General features: G+C 43.2%; 1 protein-coding gene across 1 annotated transcript; it reads left to right on the forward strand.

Moving 5' to 3' along the window:
- Positions 1–6,601: 6,601 nt before the first annotated feature.
- LOC123088596 (uncharacterized) lies at positions 6,602–7,446 on the forward strand. The gene is made up of 2 exons (XM_044510835.1): positions 6,602–7,009; positions 7,174–7,446. The coding sequence occupies exons 1-2, from the start codon at positions 6,712–6,714 to the stop codon at positions 7,197–7,199; spliced, it is 324 nt and encodes a 107-aa protein (XP_044366770.1). The 5' UTR covers positions 6,602–6,711; the 3' UTR covers positions 7,200–7,446.
- The last annotated feature ends 15,530 nt before the right edge of the window (positions 7,447–22,976 follow it).

The raw sequence follows: 22,976 nt of genomic DNA on the forward strand, positions 1-22,976 counted from the left end.
CGGGAAGGGGTCCCAAGCTGGTGATCTTGGTACGATGGTAACATGACAAAGAATGGACACGGTATTTACTCAGGTTCGGGCCCTCTTAAAGAGGTAAAACCCTTTGTCTTGCTTTGTTGTATTGATTGTGGATGGGGTATAGAGTACATGTTGATCTACCTCGAGATCGTATGTGTGAATGAACCTCTTTGTAGATCTAATGATCTAAGTTGTAATGATCTATTGACTATCTTGGCCTCGTTTATATAATGTACCGGAGGCCTAGGATTTAGAAGAGTCCTCGTCCTGTGCGCCAAGTCTTGTGGAATATCCATTGTATATGTCATGGGCTGCCCGAAGAATCCTAGTAATTAATCGCCATGAGGGTCCTCGGCCTGGCCCTCCTGTCCGTGAGATGACATGGCGAGCACCCCCAACATGTTCCTTCTGGTCCATAAAAAATCTCCGTAAAGTTTTGTGGCATTTGGACTCTGTCTGATATTGATTTTTTGTGATGTAAAAAACATGGAAAAGCAGGAACTAGCACTTGGCACTATGTCAATAGTTTAGTACCAAAAAATGATATAAAATGACTATAAAATGATTATAAAACATCCAAAATTGATAATATAACAACATGGAACAATAAAAAATTATAGATACGTTGGAGACGTATCAGCATCTCCAAGCTTAACTCCTACTCGTCCTCGAGTAGGTAAGTGATAAAAATAGAATTTTTAATATGGAGTGCTGTTTAACATGTCATATCATATTCTTTTCTTTATAGCATGGACATTTGGACTTTTTATGTGATTCAAAGCAATAGTCTAGTTTTGACATAATAATTTAGATACTCAAGCATATCAACAAGCAACCATGTCTTTCAAAATATCAACGCTAAAATGAGTTATCCCTAGCCCATTATGATCAAACATTGATCCATTCATGAAACACACTCGAATATTAGCTACACCCAATACTTAAGTACGATCATATTGCCTCCTAGTTGGTGCTTTTTATAAGAGAAGATGGAGACTCAAATTCAAAAATAAAAATTGCATAAAGTAGAAGAAAGGCCCTTCGCAGAGGGAAGTAGGGATTTATAGAGGTGCCAGAGCTCAAAGCGAAAAACTTAGAGATAAATACATTTTGGGAAGTGTATCCATCCCACCAACTAATAGTTCCCAATATTTTCCATGCATAGATATATCATAGGCGGTTCCCAAATAGAAAATAAAGATTATTCCTTTTTCCACCATAACGTTCGCTTTCCATGGCTAACCGTATCCACGGGTGCCCTCCATACCAACACTTTCCAAGGAATTTATTATTTGACAACATAAAGTAAATTCATTTTTGCATTTCGGGACTGGGCATCCCTAATACCTTTGCTTTACTCTCGTGTAATGACAAGTGAATAAACACTCATCTTGAGAATAACATATCTAGCATGGAAAATATTAGCCACCCCTCACCGCTCCGCGAGCGAAACAAACACACAAAAGAGAAGTTTATTTTGAAAATTAGAGATGGCACATGCAAATTTGCTTAGAACAACAAAAGAATACCACATATAGGTAGATATAGTGGACTCATGTGGCAAAACTGGGTTAAAGGTTTTTGGATGCACAAGTAGTGATCATACTTAGTGCAAAATGAAGGCTAGCAAAAGATTGGGAAGTGACCAACTAAGAAACAGATAATCTCATAAGCAAGCATTAAGCATAATTAACACCGAATAATGCACCACAAGTAGGATATAATTTTCATTGCATGATTATTGACTTTCATGCATGCATAGGGAATCACAAACCTTAACACCAATATTCTTAGTAGAGCACAATTGCTCATCAACATAACTCACATATCACATCATCATATCTCAAAACTATTACTAAGAATCAAGTTTATTTTGTCCAATGATCTTCATGACATTTTTTTCTTTATCCTTCTTGGATATCTATCACTTTGGGACTAATTTTCATGTGTTTCTTTTCATAAGCTCAAACAAATATAAGTGAAGATCATGAGCATAATAAATTTTTCTTTCTCTCAAAATAATTTAAGTGAAGCAAGAGAGAATTTCTTCAAAAATACTAAGCACACCATGCTCAAAAAGATATAAGTGAAGCACTAGAGAAAGTCCTAGCTCATAAAAAAATTTAAGTGAAGTATAGAGAGCAATTCTAACAAGTCATGTCATAATTTTGGCTCTCTCTAATAGGTGTGTCCAGCAAGGATTGATGACTTAAAACACAAAATAAAACAAGCAAAGGCTCATATCATACAGGACGCTCCAAGCAAAAAACATATCATGTGACGAATAAAAATATAGTTTCAAGTAAAATACCGATGATCGTTGGAAGAAAGCGGGGATGCCACTCGGGGGCATCCCCAAGCTTAGTTGGTTGCTCATTTTTGGATAATATCTTGGGATGCCGGGGCATCCCTCAGCTTAGGCTCTTCCATCCTTCCTTCATCCATCGTAAGATAACCCTAAACTTGAAAACTTAAATCACACAAAACTCAACAAAACCTTCGTGAGATCCGTTAGTATAAGAATAATAAACCACTACTATAAGTGTCAAGCACTTTCACCCTATTCTTCATGTTTCAAGTGATCAATCAGAGTAAAAGGTCATTCCAGTTTATGGGGTTCTCGCCGGTTCTGCAATAGTTTGGTCACGTACTCGTCAGCCACAGCCCATACACACACTGACATTGTGCACTCCAGACGGGAATGCCTTACCCTTGAGGAATCCATGTGACCGTGTATCTTGCATCTCGTGTAACATGCATTCCTATGAACTACTTCCTCCGTATCGATGCATTAACCATTTTACGAAAACCATATAGTCTCAAAACACTCTGGGGTGGTGCATTAACTCTCACCTTATTTCTTATTTCTTGACATGAATAAATGAATCAACCAATAAGAGATGTGGGGCGTGTATGTTTTTAATGAGTTGAGACTACCTACCACGGCATGCAGTGGTTAATTCATTGCATGCAATGGTATTAATTAGCTAATGAACATTACGCTCTCTTGTTTTCCCTTCGTTTTGGTCCTGATGCACAACGTAAGATGACTTAGACTACCCATAGTGGGGAGTAACTTTAGTAACATGCATATGTTACTAGTCTATGTTACTACCTGCATAACGAGGAGTAACATATGTATGGTGTCATGCAATACTCCATTTATTAGGTTATAGACTCATCTTGTTTTGGTATGTGTGATGTTACTCATAGTATGAATAACATACAATGTTACCATATGCCTCTTTTTCCTCATTAATTTCTTGCCACATCATCTATCATCTATTTTACCTAGTTATGTGTGATGTTATCATCTACTTTACTCTCACTATGGAGTACGGAGGGAGTGGCATGATTCTGCCGTGAGAAGTGAGTGCTTGGCAAGCCGCGACAAAAATACCCTGATCTTTACCGGCACTTGGACTCTTCAAAGAGATGTCCAGTTCTTCTCCAACTGTCTTGTTGGAGTTCGACGCTCTACCTTCCAGCCACGCCTCCCATCTTCCCTTGGTGCAAGCGAGCATGATGAGAACACTTGTTTGCAAATAGTTTTACTTGTTTTAAGTACCACTTTATGTATTACCTTTAACAAATTTTCCACGGCAATGCGCAGGGATCATCTAATAGTATACAAATAGGTACCCCGATAGAAAAAAGATACGTGGGCTCAATCAGTAGCGGAGAGCGGCATGGAAGTAAGATGGGGCCAATTGATAAGCCAAATTAATAGCACTGGCAAAATAAAAAAAATTGTCTCACATGGGCCAACAATTACAAATTTATTAGGCCTCGTAAGTGGGTTGCGCCTTCCCCTCAGAAGCTCCCCTCCTGAGTTCAACCTTATTTTTTCTGAGATACAGGTCCATTAATGTACATGTCTAATGTCTTATACTAGTGTGATTTATAGAATTCAATGCATATTTCCAAAGTGCGATGCAATATTGTAGCAATTTGCCGTTAATGTTGTAGCTTGTAGATGTGCAACTAATGTATACATTTATTTTTTGATGCAGTACCATATCTTAAAAAGTTAATATAATTAATCTAATGTTGTAGCCCGTAGATGTGCAATTAATGTACACATTCCTTTTTTGATGCAGTAATATATCTTCAAGATATATATAATTAATGTAATGTTATACGCCCGTAGATGTGCAATTAATGTACACATTCATTTTTTTGATGCAATACCATATCTTCGAGATATATATAATAATGTATTGTTGTAGCGTGTAGATATGCAACTAATGTACACATTCATTCTTTTCATGCAGTGCCATATCTTCGAGATATATCATATATACAACTAATGTGTGTAAAACGTGTCGATATGAAGTTAATGTACACATTTATTGTTTGATGCTATTTCATATCTTAAAGGTCTAGCCTGTAGATATAAAGTTAATGTACACATTCATTATTTGATACAATATCTTCAAGATATAGAACTAATGTATGATGTAGCCTCTGTTGGAACCGCTCTTTCACACTGATAGATGGAGATAGAAGAAGAAGGAGCACACAATACAATGGAGTTTCACCCGGCTTCACAGCCCCGTTAGTCTTCCGAGAGCCCCAAAAACTCTCCCCTCAACAAATACACTCGTGGTCATGGCTTTGTAGTGGCACAGCAACGCAGCGCCCATGTTTCCTTGTGCGCATGTACGCACGCCGCCTAGCTAGCTACCCTGCATGCAATCCATCAGCCCGGCCATGCGCACTACATGCGCGCTACGCGCACGACGCGACCATCTCCACCGGTCACTACTAACAATCAGCTAACTAACTCACACGCAACAAGCAAACTTGGCCGGCACACTTGCCAACGCCCTGCTCTACGTGCCAGACTCGAGTGTATACACGCTACACACACATACGCCACGCTTCTGCGTCCCGTACGTCCCGCCCGTCCCGCATGTCACCGACGCGCCCGACAAACCCGACGAGCCCGACGGCACCAGTGTGCCCCGCCCGTCCCGCGCGCACCCGACGCGCCCGACGAGCCCGATCACACACGCCGTGGCTTATTCCAACACACACCACTTAAGCCACGGCCTAGAGGAGTCCGTCATCGTCGATGTTGGCGCCGGCCAAGAGTGCATGCTCCGCCGCCGGTCCTTTCCGCAGCTGCGGGCACTTGCGCCGGAAGTGACCGTGCTCCCCGCACTTGTAGCAGCGCCTGCGCCCGTCGTCGTCGTCCCGAGCACCGCCGTGTCGACGCTCCCATGCTGCCCACTGCACAGCCGTCATGAGCAGCTGCTCACCTCCGCGCTCGCCGCCATCTTGTCCACGGCGCCGAACCCGCTCGTCGAACGCACGCAGCCGCCCGAGCGCTTCGTCGAACGCAATCATCGTCACATCGTGGAACTGCTCGATGCCGGCGACGACGGAGAAGAGGCAATCCGGCACCATATCCAGCAACTTCTTGACAAGTGCCGCGTCGCCCAGCGTCTCCCCGAGGTTGGCATACCTCGCTGCCATCGCCGCGAGCCTCCCGCCGTACACGTCGAGCTCCTCGCCGTCCGCCATCTTCATCCGGTCGAATTCGCCACGCAGCGTCCCCAGCCTCGCCGCGCAGACCCGATCAGCGCCGACGAACCTCACCTTCAGGGAGTCCCATACCTCCCTGGCGGTGAGCTTCGTCGACACCTTCAGCAGCACATCCTCCGGCAACGCCCCGAGAAGCAACACGCGCGCCATCTTGTCCTTCCGCGTGTTCACCGCCGCGTCGCCCAGCGCCACCGCCTCCCATACGGTGTGGACATCGAGGATCGCCTGCGCCTTGATGGCCCAGACCGTGTAGTTGTCCGCGGTCAGCAAAGGCATCGCCATCCTTGCTGATCCGCTCGCGCCGCCGCCGTGTGGGACGAGCGCCATGGTCGCCGGTGATCGCCCGAACCAAAGCTCTGTATATCAATTGTTGGAACCGCTCTCTCACGCTGATGGATGGAGATAGAAGAAGAAGGAGCACAGAGTACAATGGAGTTTCACCCGGCTTCACAGCCCCGTTACTTTTTCCGGAGCCTCAAAAACTCTCCTCAACAAATACACTCGTGGTCATGGCTTTGTAGTGGCACAATAACGCAGCGCCGACGTTTCCTTGTGCGCACGTACGCACGCTGCCTAGCTAGCTACCCTGCATGCAATCCATCAGCCCGGCCATGCGCACTACATGCGCGCTACGCGCACGACGCGGCCATCTCCACCGGTCACTGCTAACAATCAACTAACTAACTCACACGCATCAAGCAAACTTGGCCGGCACACTTGCCAACGCCCTGCTCTACGTGCCAGACTCGAGTGTATACACGCTACACACACATACGCCACGCTTCTGCATCCCGCACGTCCCGCACGTCACCGACGCACCCGACAAGCCCGACGACACCAGTGTGTCCCGCCCGTCCCGCGCGCACCCGACGAGCCCGATCACACACGCCGTGGCTTATTCCAACACCTAGATGTATAATTAATGTATACATTAATTGTCTGACGCGGTGCTATATCTTCATGATATACAACTGGTGTATGCGTCTGTATCATCATCTCAAAGAAGGCTATATATACCAAGACATAGCTAGCGACATCATGTATCCCACACATTCACAGAAGCCACACAAATCCTATATTGTACGATTCTAATATCAAAGGGATAGAGAAGGCTTTAGTGTAGGAGATACAAAAGCCATAGCCATGGCGAAACTCATGTGCTTATATTTCATCATCCTCACTATTGCGGTAGCCGTGTCGGCCGACGAATGTGAGGGTGACCGACAGACCATGATCAAGGAGTGTGCTAAGTATCAAAATTGGCCAGCAAACCCGAAGCTAGATCCGTCGGACGCATGCTGCGCCGTGTGGCAGAAGGCAAACATCCCATGCCTTTGTGTTGGTGTCACCAAGGAGAAAGAGAAGATATGGTGTATGGAGAATGTTGCCTACGTTGCCAATTTCTGCAAGACGCCATTCCCACACGGCTACAAGTGCGGAAGTAAGTGAAATATATTAAGGGAATTACGATGATCGGCATTTCATACATGCAGTTTTGATATTTATTATTCTTTGGAGTCACACGGCTTTGATTTTAGTTATGCATTTTATATGCTTCTTGCGCTATTCTCATCATATGTCGGGTCAAATTGAATGGTCTTGCAGGTTACACATTTCCTCCTCTGGCGTAGTGATTCTAGTTTAGCCGCGGGAGGAGAAGCATTGGCTTTTACATTATATGTGTGTGGCCTCACAGGAGCTTCCCTTTCACATTTGTAATTCGTGAGGTTTTACTCATAATAGTTTAATTCGTGAGGTTTTACTCATAATAGTTTATGTTAATCACCCTGCATGAGAACGTTTGTGAAACTAATAAAGTCTTCTCCTCAAATTGTCTAAATTATGTTTGTTCATACACAATATTTTTGGTTCTATTTACGGCTCATTGCAGGTGAAGGGATCAAGGATATTAGAAGAAATTACTGTTGTTAAAGCAACAACTTTCATGTGCTTTTTATATCCAAAGTTAATGGGTTCATTTATGGCTGAGCTCAACCAATTTTTCATCTTAGTAACTCTTATTCCTCGACCCTGGCTGATGCAAAGCTCCAAATACAACTTACTTTGCTAAAAGTGAGGAGACTCATGGGGAAGGGGATGAGAAAGATAAATGGCATATTCAGTTAGTTGTATATATGATTTCACACACAAATCTGGTGTAGTTCGATTGTAACGGTTTACTTGGATTTTGCAATGCGTGCAACGGCTGCTTTGTACAATGTATACACTACCAACTTTTTATCACACGAAGTATTTCAACTAGCAGCTAGGCTCCCTTAAGGTTCTTTTTAGCTTATTCTTCTTTAGCTTAATCTTAGATTTTCATTGGCTTGGTCTTGATGATTTCCACGTAGACAGCGCGTGGGACTAGGTGGGATGCTCGGGTAGGACTTTTCTATGACATGTATATCACAAATTTGGGCAAGAAGGCTCTACTTTTCATCTCTGTGACTAAGGGAACATTAATATAGAAATAGTTAGAACGTGCATAGATATACAAGAGGGAGGAGGAGAGTTAAGGACAAAAAAATAGTTAAAGGTGGACCAAAGGTATCACACCAGGCTACCAAAGTAGCCCTAAATACAGAACATGAGAAACAGAAGGACCATAGTCTGTTGTCCTCAGCGCAGATGCGCGACTTCTTTCTAATAGAAGACACACACAACATCATCAGCTATCAACGTAATCTGCAAAAGAAGTCTTCATTAGGATAGGCAATTGACAGAGCACACATATGCTTTCTCTGAAAGAGGGTCGAACCCTTTTGGAAAATAACAACTAAAATGGTCTATGATACATCACTTGTATACACATAGGTCTGCTAGGGAGAATAACCATTTTTGAATTTCAACCGCGCGACTTGAGAAGCTCTAGTTTCTACTTGTAGCAGCCGGAGTTGATCAATCATCCAATTCTCATCGATGGCAATCATGTTAAGTTGATTTCCTTCACCACTCTCGCATTCAAAACAAAGAAATTGGAAAAGCCAACTTCTTTCTCACCACCTTTGTAATTCTTCAACACCATTACTTTGAGATGGTTCTCAAGGCATTTCACTGGATTTAGTAGTGGGTCAGACTGAGGATGCAAGTTCTTCATCTTTGCCTTCAAATACTCCTCTCATTGGGAAATGCCAGATACATGTTAAATAGGCAGTTGCTAACTAGACTAGAATATATAAACGAGAATCAAGAATTTATTTCAACATTTAAGGCAAACAAAAATTAGCACTTACAATGACATAGAACTTTTCCAAGAAGGGGAAGCAACTGAGAAGATTGAGAACGACATCCAAATCTGGGCCAGAAAACTTGAGGGCCAAAATATTCCTGGTGCATATCGAGTGGCCTAAGATGGGCCAGATTGTTCCCTAAAAAATAAAACAATGGACATGAGAAACAATTATGCATGCATCTAGGATTGCTAGCTGAATGTGAGAGCCAATAAGGGTGTTGTTGATAGCTAGTTGGATGCGACCATTTTCCTAGAACTGGCTATTTACACTCACAGTGCTAAGTAGTTGTCACTAGAAGTCAATGTTTGTATTGCTATGCCAGCTTGGGGTAAATAGTATGTTTATCTTGTCTGTTCTTTTGTCCACCTCATTATTGTTGGTGTATATGTTGCAGGTCCCGAATATGGTCCAATACCATTAGGATTGAAAGTATGGAAGACCATACCGTTGGTCGAAGATACACATGTGATGGTGCTAAACCCGGTAGATATCGGGTAGGGGTCCCAAGCTGGTGATCTTGGTATGATGGTAACATGACAAAGAATGGACACGGTATTTACTCAGGTTCGGGCCCTCTTAAAGAGGTAAAACCCTTTGTCTTGCTTTGTTGTATTGATTCTGGATGGGGTATAGAGTACATGTTGATCTACCTCAAGATCGTATGTGTGAATGAACCTCTTTGTAGATCTAATGATCTAAGTTGTAATGATCTATTGACTATCCTGGCCTCGGTTTCTATAATGTACCGGAGGCCTAGGATTTAGAAGAGTCCTCGTCCTGTGCGCCAAGTCTTGTGGAATATCCATTGTATATGTCATGGGCTGCCCGAAGAATCCTAGTAATTAATCACCATGAGGGTCCTCGGCCCGGCCCTCCTGTTCTGAGACGACATGGCGAGCACCCCCAACATGTTCCTTCTGGTCCATAAAAAATCTCCGTAAAGTTTTGTGGCATTTGGACTTCGTCTGATATTGATTTTTTGTGATGTAAAAAACATGGAAAAACAGGAACTGGCACTTGGCACTATGTCAATAGTTTAGTACCAAAAAATGATATAAAATGATTATAAAACATCCAGAATTGATAATATAACAACATGGAACAATAAAAAATTATAGATACGTTGGAGATGTATCAGCATCTCCAAGCTTAACTCCTACTCGTCCTTGAGTAGGTAAGTGATAAAAATAGAATTTTTGATGTGGAGTGCTGTTTAACATGTCATATCATATTCTTTTCTTTATAGCATGGACATTTGGACTTTTTATGTGATTCAAAGCAATAGTCTAGTTTTGACATAATAATTTAGATACTTAAGCATATCAACAAGCAACCATGTCTTTCAAAATATCAACGTGAAAATAAGTTATCCCTAGCCCATGATGATCAAACATTGATCCATTCATGAGACACACTCGAATATTAGCTACACCCTATACTTAAGTACAATCATATTGCCTCCTAGTTGGTGCTTTTTATAAGAGAAGATGGAGACTCAAATTCAAAAATAAAAATTTCATAAAGTAGAAGAAAGGCCCTTCGCAGAGGGAAGTAGGGATTTGTAGAGGTGCCAGAGCTCAAAGCGAAAAACTTAGAGATAAATACATTTTGGGAGGTGTATCCATCCCACCAACTAATAGTTCCCAATACTTTCCATGCATAGATATATCATAGGCGGTTCCCAAATAGAAAGTAAAGATTATTCCTTTTTCCACCATAACTTTCACTTTCGATGGCTAACCGTATCCACGGGTGCCCTCCATACCAACACTTTCCAAGGAATTTATTATTTGACAACATAAAGTAAATTCATTTTTGCATTTCGGGACTGGGCATCCCTAATACCTTTGCTTTACTCTCGTGTAATGACAAGTGAATAAACACTCATCTTGAGAATAACATATCTAGCATGGAAAATATTAGCCACCCCTCACCGCTCCGCGAGCGAAACAAACACACAAAAGAGAAGTTTATTTTGAAAATTAGAGATGGCACATGCAAATTTGCTTAGAACAAAAAAAGAATACCACATATAGGTAGATATAGTGGACTCATGTGGCAAAACTGGGTTAAAGGTTTTTGGATGCATAAGTAGTGATCATACTTAGTGCAAAATGAAGGCTAGCAAAAGATTGGGAAGTGACCAACTAAGAAACAGATAATCTCATAAGCAAGCATTAAGCATAATTAACACCGAATAATGCACCACAAGTAGGATATAATTTTCATTGCATGATTATTGACTTCCGTGCATGCATAGGGAATCACAAACCTTAACACCAATATTCTTACTAGAGCACAATTGCTGATCAACATAACTCACATATCACATCATCATATCGCAAAACTATTACTAAGAATAAAGTTATTTTGTCCAATGATCTTCATGACATTTTTTTCTTTATCCTTCTTGGATATCTATCACTTTGGGACTAATTTTCATGTGTTGCTTTTCATAAGCTCAAACAAATATAAGTGAAGATCATGAGCATAATAAATTTTTCTTTCTCTCAAAATAATTTAAGTGAAGCAAGAGAGAATTTCTTCAAAAATACTAAGCACACCATGCTCAAAAAGATATACGTGAAGCACTAGAGAAAGTCCTAGCTCATAAAAAAATTTAAGTGAAGTATAGAGGGCAATTCTAACAAGTCATGACGTAATTTTGGCTCTCTCTAATAGGTGTGTCCAGCAAGGATTGATGACTTAAAACACAAAATAAAACAAGCAAAGACTCATATCATACAAGACGCTCCAAGCAAAAAACATATCATGTGACAAATAAAAATATAGTTTCAAGTAAAATACAGATGATCGTTGGAAGAAAGCGGGGATGCCACTCGGGGGCATCCCCAAGCTTAGTTGGTTGCTCATTTTTGGATAATAGCTTGGGATGCCGGGGCATCCCTCAGCTTAGGCTCTTCCATCCTTCCTTCATCCATCGTAAGATAACCCTAAACTTGAAAACTTCTATCACACAAAACTCAACAAAACCTTCGTGAGATCCGTTAGTATAAGAATAATAAACCACTACTATAAGTGTTATATCAAACCAATTCATATTTTGTTTTTGTATTATATATACTATATTCAAACTTTTTTATGGAAAAAACTCATCAAAGAAAACCATAGAGCCATCAGAATAAGCACACAACACAAAGAAACTAGAATATGTCAAAATAGAACAGTCTGTAGCAATCTGACTATTTCGAATACTTCTGTAACTCCAAAAATCCTAAAAAATTAGGAAGACCTGAGAAATATGTATATTGATCTACTTCAAGTGGAACAGGTATTTTATCGCTCTTTGGTAAAATATAAAAATTAATCTTGTGAGCGTAAAAGTTTCTATTTTTTCAGCAAGATCAAACAACTATCACCCAAGAAGATCCTAAAGGATTTACTTGGCACAAACACTAATTAAAACACGAAAAACACAATCATAACAGTAGCATAATTATGCTAACACACAAAATCAGAAAGCAAAAAGCAAAAAATATATTTTATTCATTTGGTTGCCTCCCAACAAGCGCTATAGTTTTACGTCCATAGCTAGGCATAAAGCAAGGATCTAAGTTTTTTCATCTTTGGTTCGAGATCCATAAGATGCCCTCATGATTGATTCATAAGGTGGCTTAATTCTAGTTCTAGGAAAGTGTTCCTGTCACGCCCCGAGACCGACGCTTCAGAAGACTTCCATATATTCGTGATCGCCGTGTGTTTCATTTGTGCTTGCTCTTTTATCTTTGCATTGCATCATGTCATCATGCCATCATGTCATTAATCTTTGCAACTCAAATAAATAAAACGTATGGATTTTCAGTCCATTTAAACCGAGGGAATTCACATGGTGATTCTCTTTATAACATATCCTCCCGATATTAGGGAGCTATATTAAATATTCCATTTTCGGAATCACCCATAAACACACTTGCAAATAATCACATGCCTTTTCCCGCTTCAAGTTTGGTCCCCAAACTTTGCCCATATTTTCTTTCATCTCTTTCCTGATCTCCAGAAAAATTCCGAATATTTTTGGACACTCCGAAATCCTACACTCCATTCAAACTACTTTGGTGCAAGTTAAACAATTTTGGATTTAACTTCCCTGATTTTTGCCGGAACCATTTTTGTTGGGTTGGAAATATTTCATTTAGCCCTACAAAATATGTCCCACCATCTAATTCTTGTTCATGGTCTTTTCTCTTAATTATTTTGACCTCTCTCTCTATTTTTTTCTTCATCTAAAGGTAATAAGGGAGAGAGGAAGAGCCCAGCCAAACCTCTTGGGCCTCCTATAGCCGCCGGCCACTAGGCCAAGGCCCAGTCGAACCTCCCCTGCCTAACCCTAGCCCGTAGCCCCGCACTCTGCTCGTTCCCCTCCTCTCGATCTCTCCATCTCGTCCCCCACACCACCGCCACTCACACACACACACACACACACACACACACAAGCATCGGGCCAGGGAGAGGACCTCCCTGCACCCGATCCCCTCGCCGCCTCCACTGCGAGACCCCCACGTCCGACCTCTTCCTTGCCGCCCTTGGTGCCGCGCCACCGGACCTTACTGTCGCCCTCATCGTCGACCATCACTGCCCCTGCAGCCTCCCCTCCTTTGCGTCGTTGCCTCCCATGGCGCCGCGCCCAGCCTCCCGCGCACCACCATCTCCAGTCGCATGCGTCGTCACCTTCCCCTGGTCGGCCTCCTCTGCATCGCCCGGCCTCCCTTCCTTTGCTCCCTTCGCACCTCCGGCCGCCCCTTCACGCGCCCTATGCCACAGCCGCCCGATGCCTCTGCTTGTCCCGCTCCTCATGGCCGGCGTAGAGCTTCCAGCCTCCGACAACAGCAGCTACAAGTCCGGCAGTCCTAGCAGCGCCATGGCCTTGCCTCCTCAATCAGCTACTCCACCCTCGGCCATCCCCATGACCACCATCTGCGCCACCTATGCCTGCTGTCGCCGCTACCCTCGCTAGCTCCGCGTCCGTGCCTCTGCTGCTGGTCCTTGCTGTCGAGAGACTCGTCGATGGCCTCCTCCTTGCCTCTGCACGCCGACACCTATTGTTGCTGGACACAAGTTTGCCCATGATGTATATGCCAAGACCCCGAGATCGACTTCACGAACTGGAAGTACCCCTTTGAGTTCGTCAAGGCCCTCATGTACCACTACAGCCGGTGTTTTTTTTGTCAAGTCCAACTACGACATAAACGACTACACAATGACTCTGAAGAACATGGAAACGCCAAATTCCCCTCCAAACGTGAACGACTACACCCGGTGATGGGACGAGTACCCCGACAACCTGTACCACTACGCCCAATTTCCATTACCGAAGACCGCGAGTACAACTACGTCCACAGCGCGTCATGTATGACTACCGTCGCTTGGGTGCAACGGAACACCAAGTACCACGACGACCATCGACATGTACCCCTACACCGCACCGAAACACCGAGTACCTCGCCGTGACCACGAATATCTACAGAAACTTGTGCGACTATGAACGTGAACAACTACCGTCGTCGTGGATCCGACAAGTTTGCAAGTACAACTACTTCCTCTACGACCCGCGAGAACAACTACTTTTACTACCGTCGCGAGAACAACTACTTCCCTCGACGTACCCGAAACGCTCCGAGAATGCACCCTTGGAAGGTATAACCGCCGGAACGATGCCCATGAGCGAATGCATGTGTTGTATGAGATGCATGTTTAGATGTTGTATTCGCCCGTGAACGTTAGTTGTTCCTCCTCGTTGCCATGCCATCCACCCGTAGGAACCCGGTTACCGGGATCACCCCCACCATCTTTTGCACGCTCCCGCCACACTACCTTTTGCATCGGTATCTCCGTGAGCTACCGAAACCGATATGTTGCTGTGGTATCATTTTTGGATTCATCGCAGTGGCACCCCTTTTCGTTTCCGCCACAATGACAAATGCTTCATAATATGCTCATGTCAATATTCTCATAAAATTCCATAAACTTGCATATGTCATCCGCATCATGATAACAACATCAAGAATGTTTAAAATTGGTGTTTGCATTAAATTGCTAATGCACATGAGGATTTACCGGAATTGTTGTTTGATGTTTCCGGCCTCATTTAAAATGCCTAACTGTGTATTCTACTCATGTTTCACCTCTTGCCATGTTAACAACATTTAATATTGTTGAGTTCATAACCAAGGTCGAACTAAATAAGTCATGTGGTGTTTCGTCAATATGCAACTCGTTGCATATTGAGCTCCACTTAATTTGTAGTATTGTTTGTTGCACTTTGCCATGCCATCCCTTGTTAAACCAGACATGCATCATACTTGGTTGTGCATTATGCCATGTTTATGTGATGGTTGTTTACTATGTTGTTTGCTTCTTTCCGGGTTGCTTCTCTCGTTAGCTTTGGTACCGTTCTAGAGTTGTGAGTATTCGTTCGACTATGTACGTTTGTCTTCTTCATGGACTCGTTCTTCTTCCTTGCGGGATCTCAGGCAAGATGACCATACCCTCGAAATCACTTCTATCTTTGCTTGCTAGTTACTCGCTCTATTGCTATGCCGCGATACCTACCACTTGTTATATCATGCCTCCCATATTGCCATGTCAAACCTCTAACCCACCTTTCCTAGCAAACCGTTGTTTGGCTATGTTACCGCCTTTGCTCAGCCCCTCTTATAGCGTTGCTAGTTGCAGGTGAAGATGAAGTTTGTTCCATGTTGGTACATGGATATTGTTGGGATATCATTATTATATATTTTTTACTTTAATGCACCTATATACTTGGTAAAGGGTGGAAGGCTCGGCCTTATGCTTGGTGTTTTGTTCCACTCTTGCCGCCCTAGTTTCCGTCATACCGGAGTTTTGTTCCTTGATTTTGCGTCCCTTATGCGGTTGGGTGTTATGGGAACCTCTTAACAGTTTGCTTTGAATAAAACTCCTCCTGCAAGGCCCAACCTTGGTTTTACCATTTGCCTCACCACCACCTATACTTTTCCCTTGGGAGTTGCGCTCCCGAGGGTCATCTTATTTGTCGCGACCCGACCTGAATGGATCAAGTGCTCTGTGCTCAGGTGTCATCCCTGGATCAGTAATGCTGACACCACACAGTACATCGACGGATTTATAGCAGAGTGGCAATCACACACTTATTACATTGTTGTCTCAAAGAGAACTTATTACAATAAAATGGCTTAAGGCCATCTAGTGTCGATAACAGCGGAAGACTTGGAAGATAAATGGGTCCATCAACTCCAACGGCATCACTGAGTATAGAACCACGACCTAAAAGCACCTTACTCGTCGTCTGAAAAGTCTGCAACATGAAAGTTGCAGCCCGAAAACGGGTCAGCACATGGAATATGCTGGCAATGTAACACATAGAGAGTAATGGAATGTAATAGCTATACTATATGCATATATGGCTGGTGGAAAGCTCTATGGTTACAGTTTTGCGTAAAGCCAGTTTTTCCCTACTGCAAAGGAATAAATTTATTTAACTATCATGGTGGTTGTGAAACATTGGGAATGGTTGACAGCATTCTCAATCCCAATTAAGTGAACAATTAAAACCCAACAACATTAATTAGAAGTAACATGTTGAGATTCACATGATATTCAAGTACTAGATACTCAAGTTGTCCATAACCGGGGACACGACTAATCATGATTAGTTTGTACACTCTGCAGAGGTTTGCGCACTTTTCCCCACAAGACTCGATCGCCTCCATTGGATTTCTCGCACTACATGGTGTTTGAGAAACGGATGACCGAGACACAGTCTTTCAGAAGCGCTAGCACCTTACGATGGATAGACCGGTACACCTACTTTCCCCTACATCTGCTAGTCTACCCTGTAAGAGTTCGCACGACTTAAACAACTATGCCAGAGCCCATAATGGCTTGTGGCTGCACACGGAAGTTTCTAGCATGAATTATCTTATGATCCCTTTGAGCCTGGGTGGCGGTCCAAAAAAAACAGGCAAGTCCTGATAGACATCAGGTGCCTCAATCCACCCAGATGTGTGTTTAAATTGCCACCTTAGATAAACCATTAAAATTATCAACTCACATCTGTCATGGATATCACTCACCCAATCCACGTCTACTAGCATAGCATGGCATAATAAGCAAACATAAAAGTAACTCCCAAAGGTTTCATTGTAATACAGGTGATAGGTACTACCTCATCTACTTCCCATCCCACAATTTAATTAGATCCCATGCAATGTGAGAGGATTGATCTAATGCAATAAAACATGGGTTGTAGAAAAGGTATGATCAAAGTGTTACTTGCCTTGGTGATGATCCGCGAGACCTAGGGTTTCGAAGTAACAAGCGGCGCAATCCGGGTGATCTATCGCAGACAAACAACAAGCACACAATAAGTACTCATCTAATGCACAGGTAAAACTCGAACAAGAGATCGAACCGAAAGTTGAACTTAAGAACTCCGGTTGCAAAGAAAGAACGAACCGAACAAAGAATCGGAAAACAAACGGCGGAAGAAAACAACTCGGTTCTAGCAAGTTGAAACTAGGTCAAATTTTACCGTAGCAAAAACTTTTTTAAGTTGATTAGACGGAACGGCGGTTTTGAAACGTAACTCCAGGCGCTTGAATCACCTGATTCTGATAAACGAGCGAGAAGAAAGACTAGAACGAAGATCGGATCTGAGATCGCGATCGGAAAGAACGCGGAATAAATCCGACGAAAAGAAAGAGACGAACGGTTAAACGAAAGGACGTTCGTTAACCTAGAAGAATCCGGTGATCACGTTCGTTAGGACGAATGGTCCGGCGAACGGTCCAAAGGCAACTAAATCAGAAAAGAAAACGAATCCGATCTAGGGTTTCGGAGAAGAAAACCGAAACGAAAAACTGATCTAGAAAACCGGAACGGTTTAGAGAAGAACCGGAAAGAAAACGAACCGAAAAAGAAGAAAAGTATCGGAACGATTAGAAGAAAACGATCCGAGGAAAAGAGACTCGGGGCAACCTCCGGCGGCGTGGCGTAGGGCGGCGGCGGCGCTAGGCAAGGTGCGGTGGCGGCGGCTTAGGGCGGCGGCGGCGCGGGTGTGGTGTGTGGTGGAGGGCTTGGGGCTTGGGGCTTGGGGTTTGATTTGATGAGTTTAGAGGGGGGGGGGGTGTTGGGGTATTTATATTGGGGAGGGGAGAGGGTTTCTTGGGGTAGGGGACAAGAAATAGAGTAGGAAAAGGAATCCTAAAAGAAAAAGGAAAACAGAACAAAGGAAAGGGGAGGGGCTAACCGGCCAGAGTCCAAGCCGGACTCGGCTTAGAGCGAGGCGGCGGCCTGGCTGGCGCCTGGCGCTGGCGCGCGGGAGGCTGGGGTGGCCGGCCGGCTGGGCCTTTGGCCCAGGCGGGGTTTTTTTTTAAACTGGTTCGCGCGTAGAAAAACACGGAAAAGAAAATCTAAATGGGCTCCAAAATACTAAAGTAAATTTTTCCCCGACTCCAAAAAAATGAGCCAAACAAAATGAACTTTACTCCGGACCTAAAATGCAATTTTTTGAAAACGCGCATTTTTCCCTATCCAAATAAAACGCAAACAAAACTCCGGCAAAACCAAAATTGATCTATTTATTAAATCTTCATTTTTTTCCTAAATTTGGGAAAGTCATATTATTCCCTCTCTTATATTTTTGATATTGGAAAAATAATTGATGATAAAATAAATAAATCAAATGATCCTCTTTTCAAAATTTGAGAAAACTCTCAAATATGAAAATAACGAAATCTCCAACTCTCTCCGAGGGTCCTTGAGTTGCGTGAAATTTCTAGGATCAACCAAAATGCAAGAAAAATATGCTATGCATGATGATCTAATGTATAACATTCCAAATTGAAAATTTGGGATGTTACAAACCTACCCCCCTTAAGATGAATCTCGCCCTCGAGATTCGGGTTGGCTAGAAAATAGGTGAGGGTGGTCCTTGAGCAAATCTTCTTCTCTCTCCCAGGTGGCTTCATCCTCTGAGTGATGGTTCCACTGAACTTTGCAAAACTTGATAACCTTGCCGCGAGTAACTCTGCTGGCATAATCGAGAATCTTGACTGGCTTCTCCTCGTATGTTAAGTCATCCTTCAACTGAATCGCTTCGAGTGGCACAGTATCTCTTAGCGGTACCTCTGCCATCTCGGCGTGACATTTCTTCAGCTGAGAAACATGGAATACATCATGAACTCCTGACAGTCCCTCTGGTAATTCCAATTTATAAGCGACTTCTCCCGTGCGTTGCAAAATCTTATATGGTCCAACGAAATGCGGTGCTAACTTCCCCTTAACTCCAAAGCGCTTAACTCCTCGAAGTGGGGATACTCGAAGATAAACTCTGTCTCCGGTTTCGTAAACTGTCTCCTTGCATTTAGAATCTGCGTAGCTCTTCTGCCTGGACTGGGCTACCTTGAGCCTATCACGAATCAACTTAACTTTCCGTTCAGACTCCTTAATCAAATCCGGTCCAAAGAATTGACGGTCTCCAACTTCGTCCCATGACAATGGTGTCCTGCACCTCCTTCCGTATAAAGCTTCGAAAGGTGCCATCTTCAAACTGGTTTGGTAGCTGTTGTTATAAGAAAACTCCACATACGGCAAGTTATCGTCCCAGCTAGATCCATAATCTAGTGCACAAGCTCTCAGCATATCTTCCAAAATCTGATTGACTCTCTCAGTCTGTCCATCCGTCTGTGGGTGAAAAGCTATGCTGAACTCTAGTCTGGTACCCAAAGTTTCATGCAACTAATTCCAAAACTTTGAGGTAAATTGGGTTCCTCTATCTGATACAATACTCCTCGGAACTCCATGCAAACAAATGATCCTAGTCATGTATATCTTCACCAACTTAGCGCTGGTGTAAGTGGTCTTAACTGGAATAAAATGTGCTACCTTCGTCAAACGATCAACTACTACCCATATCGAGTCATAGCCTGCTTTCGTCCTGGGTAGTCCTGTGATAAAATCCATGCCTATCTTATCCCACTTCCATTCGGGTATCGGCAATGGTTGTAACAATCCTGCTGGTTTCTGATGCTCTGCCTTTACTCTTTGACATACGTCACAAACTGCTACATATGCTGCAATATCCTTCTTCATTCCGGTCCACCAGAATGTTTCCTTTAAATCCAAATACATCTTGGTATTCCCTGGGTGAATCGAATACGGTGAATCATGTGCCTCTTGCAAAATCAACTTCCTGATCTCCGGGTCATTTGGCACATAAACACGGTCTTCAAACCATAGGGTGTCGTGCTCATCCTCACGAAATCCCTTTGCTTTTCCTTCGCTCAATTTCTCTTTTATAGCAGCAATCTCCTTGTCAGATTTCTGAGCTTCTCTGATCTTATCCATCAATGTTGACTGAATCTCCAATGCTGCTACATAGCCTTTCAGAACTATTTCCAAACATAGCTCATGAAGGTTTTCTGCTAACTCCTTTGGTACTTCTCCCGTCACTAGGGCGTTGACATGGCTCTTACGGCTCAATGCATCAGCTACTACATTAGCTTTTCCGAGATGGTAATGCAATCTCATATCATAATCCTTGATGAGCTCCAACCATCTCCTTTGTCTGAGGTTCAACTCCTTCTGCGTGAAAATGTACTTCAAACTCTTATGATCCGTGTACACCTCACAATGATTTCCAATGAGGAAATGTCTCCACGTCTTCAATGCATGCACTACGGCTGCTAACTCCAAATCATGCGTGGCATAATTCAAATCATGAGGCTTCAGTTGTCGTGAAGCATACGAAACAACTCTTCCTTCCTGCATAAGCACTGCTCCAAGTCCTCGACGTGAAGCGTCGCAATACACCTCATAATCCTTGGTCTGATCTGGCAAAATCAATACTGGTGAGGTAACCAAACATTTCTTCAATTCCTGGAAACTAGCCTCACACTCCTCAGTCCATTTGAACTTAGTAGCCTTCTTCAACAATTCAGTCATAGGCTTTGCAATCTTTGAGAAATTCTCAATGAATCTCCGGTAGTATCCTGCGAGTCCAAGAAAACTCCGGATCTCTCCAACTGTTGTTGGTGCTTCCCATTCGGTTACGGTCTCAACCTTTGTGGGGTCAACTGGTATACCCTCTCCGGATATAACGTGTCCGAGGAATCCAACTTCCTTCAACCAAAACTCACATTTGCTGAATTTGGCATATAACTGATGTTCCCTTAGTTTCTCCAAAACCAAACACAAATGTTCCTTATGCTCCTCTTCATTCTTTGAATAAACTAGGATGTCATCAATGAACACTACGACGAACTTATCCAAAAACTCCATAAACACTTTGTTCATTAGGTTCATAAAATAGGCAGGTGCGTTAGTCAATCCAAATGACATAACGGTATACTCATACAGTCCATATCTCGTGGTGAATGCTGTCTTAGGTATATCCTGTTCTCGAATCTTCAATTGATGGTACCCTGACCGCAAATCGATCTTGGAAAACACTTTAGCTCCTTGCAACCGATCAAACAGATCGTTGATCACTGGGAGTGGGTACTTGTTCTTGATGGTTACTTCATTCAATCCTCGATAATCTACAACCATCCTTAATGATCCATCCTTCTTTTCCACTAGAAGTACGGGTGATCCCCAAGGCGAAGAACTTGGGCGAATGTAACCTTTACCCAATAACTCCTTAATCTGATTCTTAATTTCCACCAAATCCTTTGCTGGCATCCGGTACGGTCGCTTCGATATTGGGCCTGTACCTGGCAATAACTCAATCAAAAACTCAATGTCTCTATCCGGTGGCATGCCTGGTAATTCCTCAGGAAATACATCAGGAAAATCCTTTACCACTGGTACTTCTTCTTGCACAACTCCTGTTAAGCAGTTCACTTGTGTCCTGTTTGGCACATGCCGGGATACATACTTGATCCTTCTTCCTTCTGGTGTGGTAAGCAAAATTGTCTTACTAGCACAATCGATGTTTCCTCCATACATCGACAACCAATCCATGCCTAATATCACATCCAATCCTTGAGATTTCCAGAATAATTAAATCCGTTGGGAAAACATGCCTTCCTATACTTAATGGCACTTGAAAACATCCTTGTCTGGCCATGTACTCTACTCCTGGCGAGCTTACTAGCATTGGTGTCCTAAGAGCTTGGGTTGGAGGCATCTGAGGGTTTAGAAAAGACGAGAATTAAGAATAGAGTGAGGTCTAAAGGGAAAACACTACCCCAATGCACATGAGCAAATGCACACAAAATCACTCATTCAATCAAACAAGGGCTTACAATCGGTCTAAAACTATCGCGAAAGTGCTCGACTATAATGTTTACATGGGGGAATACTACTACTATCTGGTGGTCATCTAGAAATTTGAACCGGTGGAAGACTCCATGATATCTGCTCCAGCTTCGTCTTCAAAGTCGGGTTCACTTGGATCCGAATTGATGTCGTCGATGATGATGTCGTTGTCCGGACATGCGACGTACTCGTCTTCCTCCGTGGATACTAACTTCCTCTTGAGTTCTTCAATCTCTTGCTTAAGATCGCCATTGTGTCTTGCTAGAGCTACGATCTCGTCCATGTAGTCCTTGCGTGTAGACTTCAGTTCTCCTTCTAGCTCGATGATCCTTGCCTTCGCATTCTTCAACTCTATCATACCATTGCACATCTGGTTCTCGTGGCGGCGAATGTGCTGGTTTAACTCCTGGATGAAAGATGCAATGGATCTATCCTTCTTGGTGCTGACTAACTCCCATTGTTCATCTCGGCGTCCGCAAATCTGGTAGATAGTGTCCTTGAGGTCTTCTTGGTAAACTTCTCCAATGCGTCCTATGGTGATATGGGCTGCCATGCTCTTTCCCAGACTCCAGGTTGGTGCATTGAAAACACTATCTATAGGCTTCGTGATTGGCGCGAATGTTCTTCCCGGAACGTGAGCTTGAATCTTCCATCGCTCCTCTTCAGGCAGAGTGGCGTTGAAGGTTCCCGTGAAGCTTGGTAATCCAATGTTTAGGTACTTGGTGACTTCCTTCAGGTGAAATCCAAATGATGTGCCTTCATCCGGTTGAGCGTACTTAATCTTCACGTTCGTCATCCTAAAAGGGTAGAAAAGATGAGGAGTTAGAAAATGAGGAGAGAATAGTGATCTATGACTTTAACTTAGTGGTCGTGTCCTACAGTCAACCTGGCTCT

The sequence above is a fragment of the Triticum aestivum genome, chromosome 1A, assembly GCF_018294505.1.
Source record: "Triticum aestivum cultivar Chinese Spring chromosome 1A, IWGSC CS RefSeq v2.1, whole genome shotgun sequence".
Lineage (NCBI taxonomy): Eukaryota > Viridiplantae > Streptophyta > Magnoliopsida > Poales > Poaceae > Triticum > Triticum aestivum.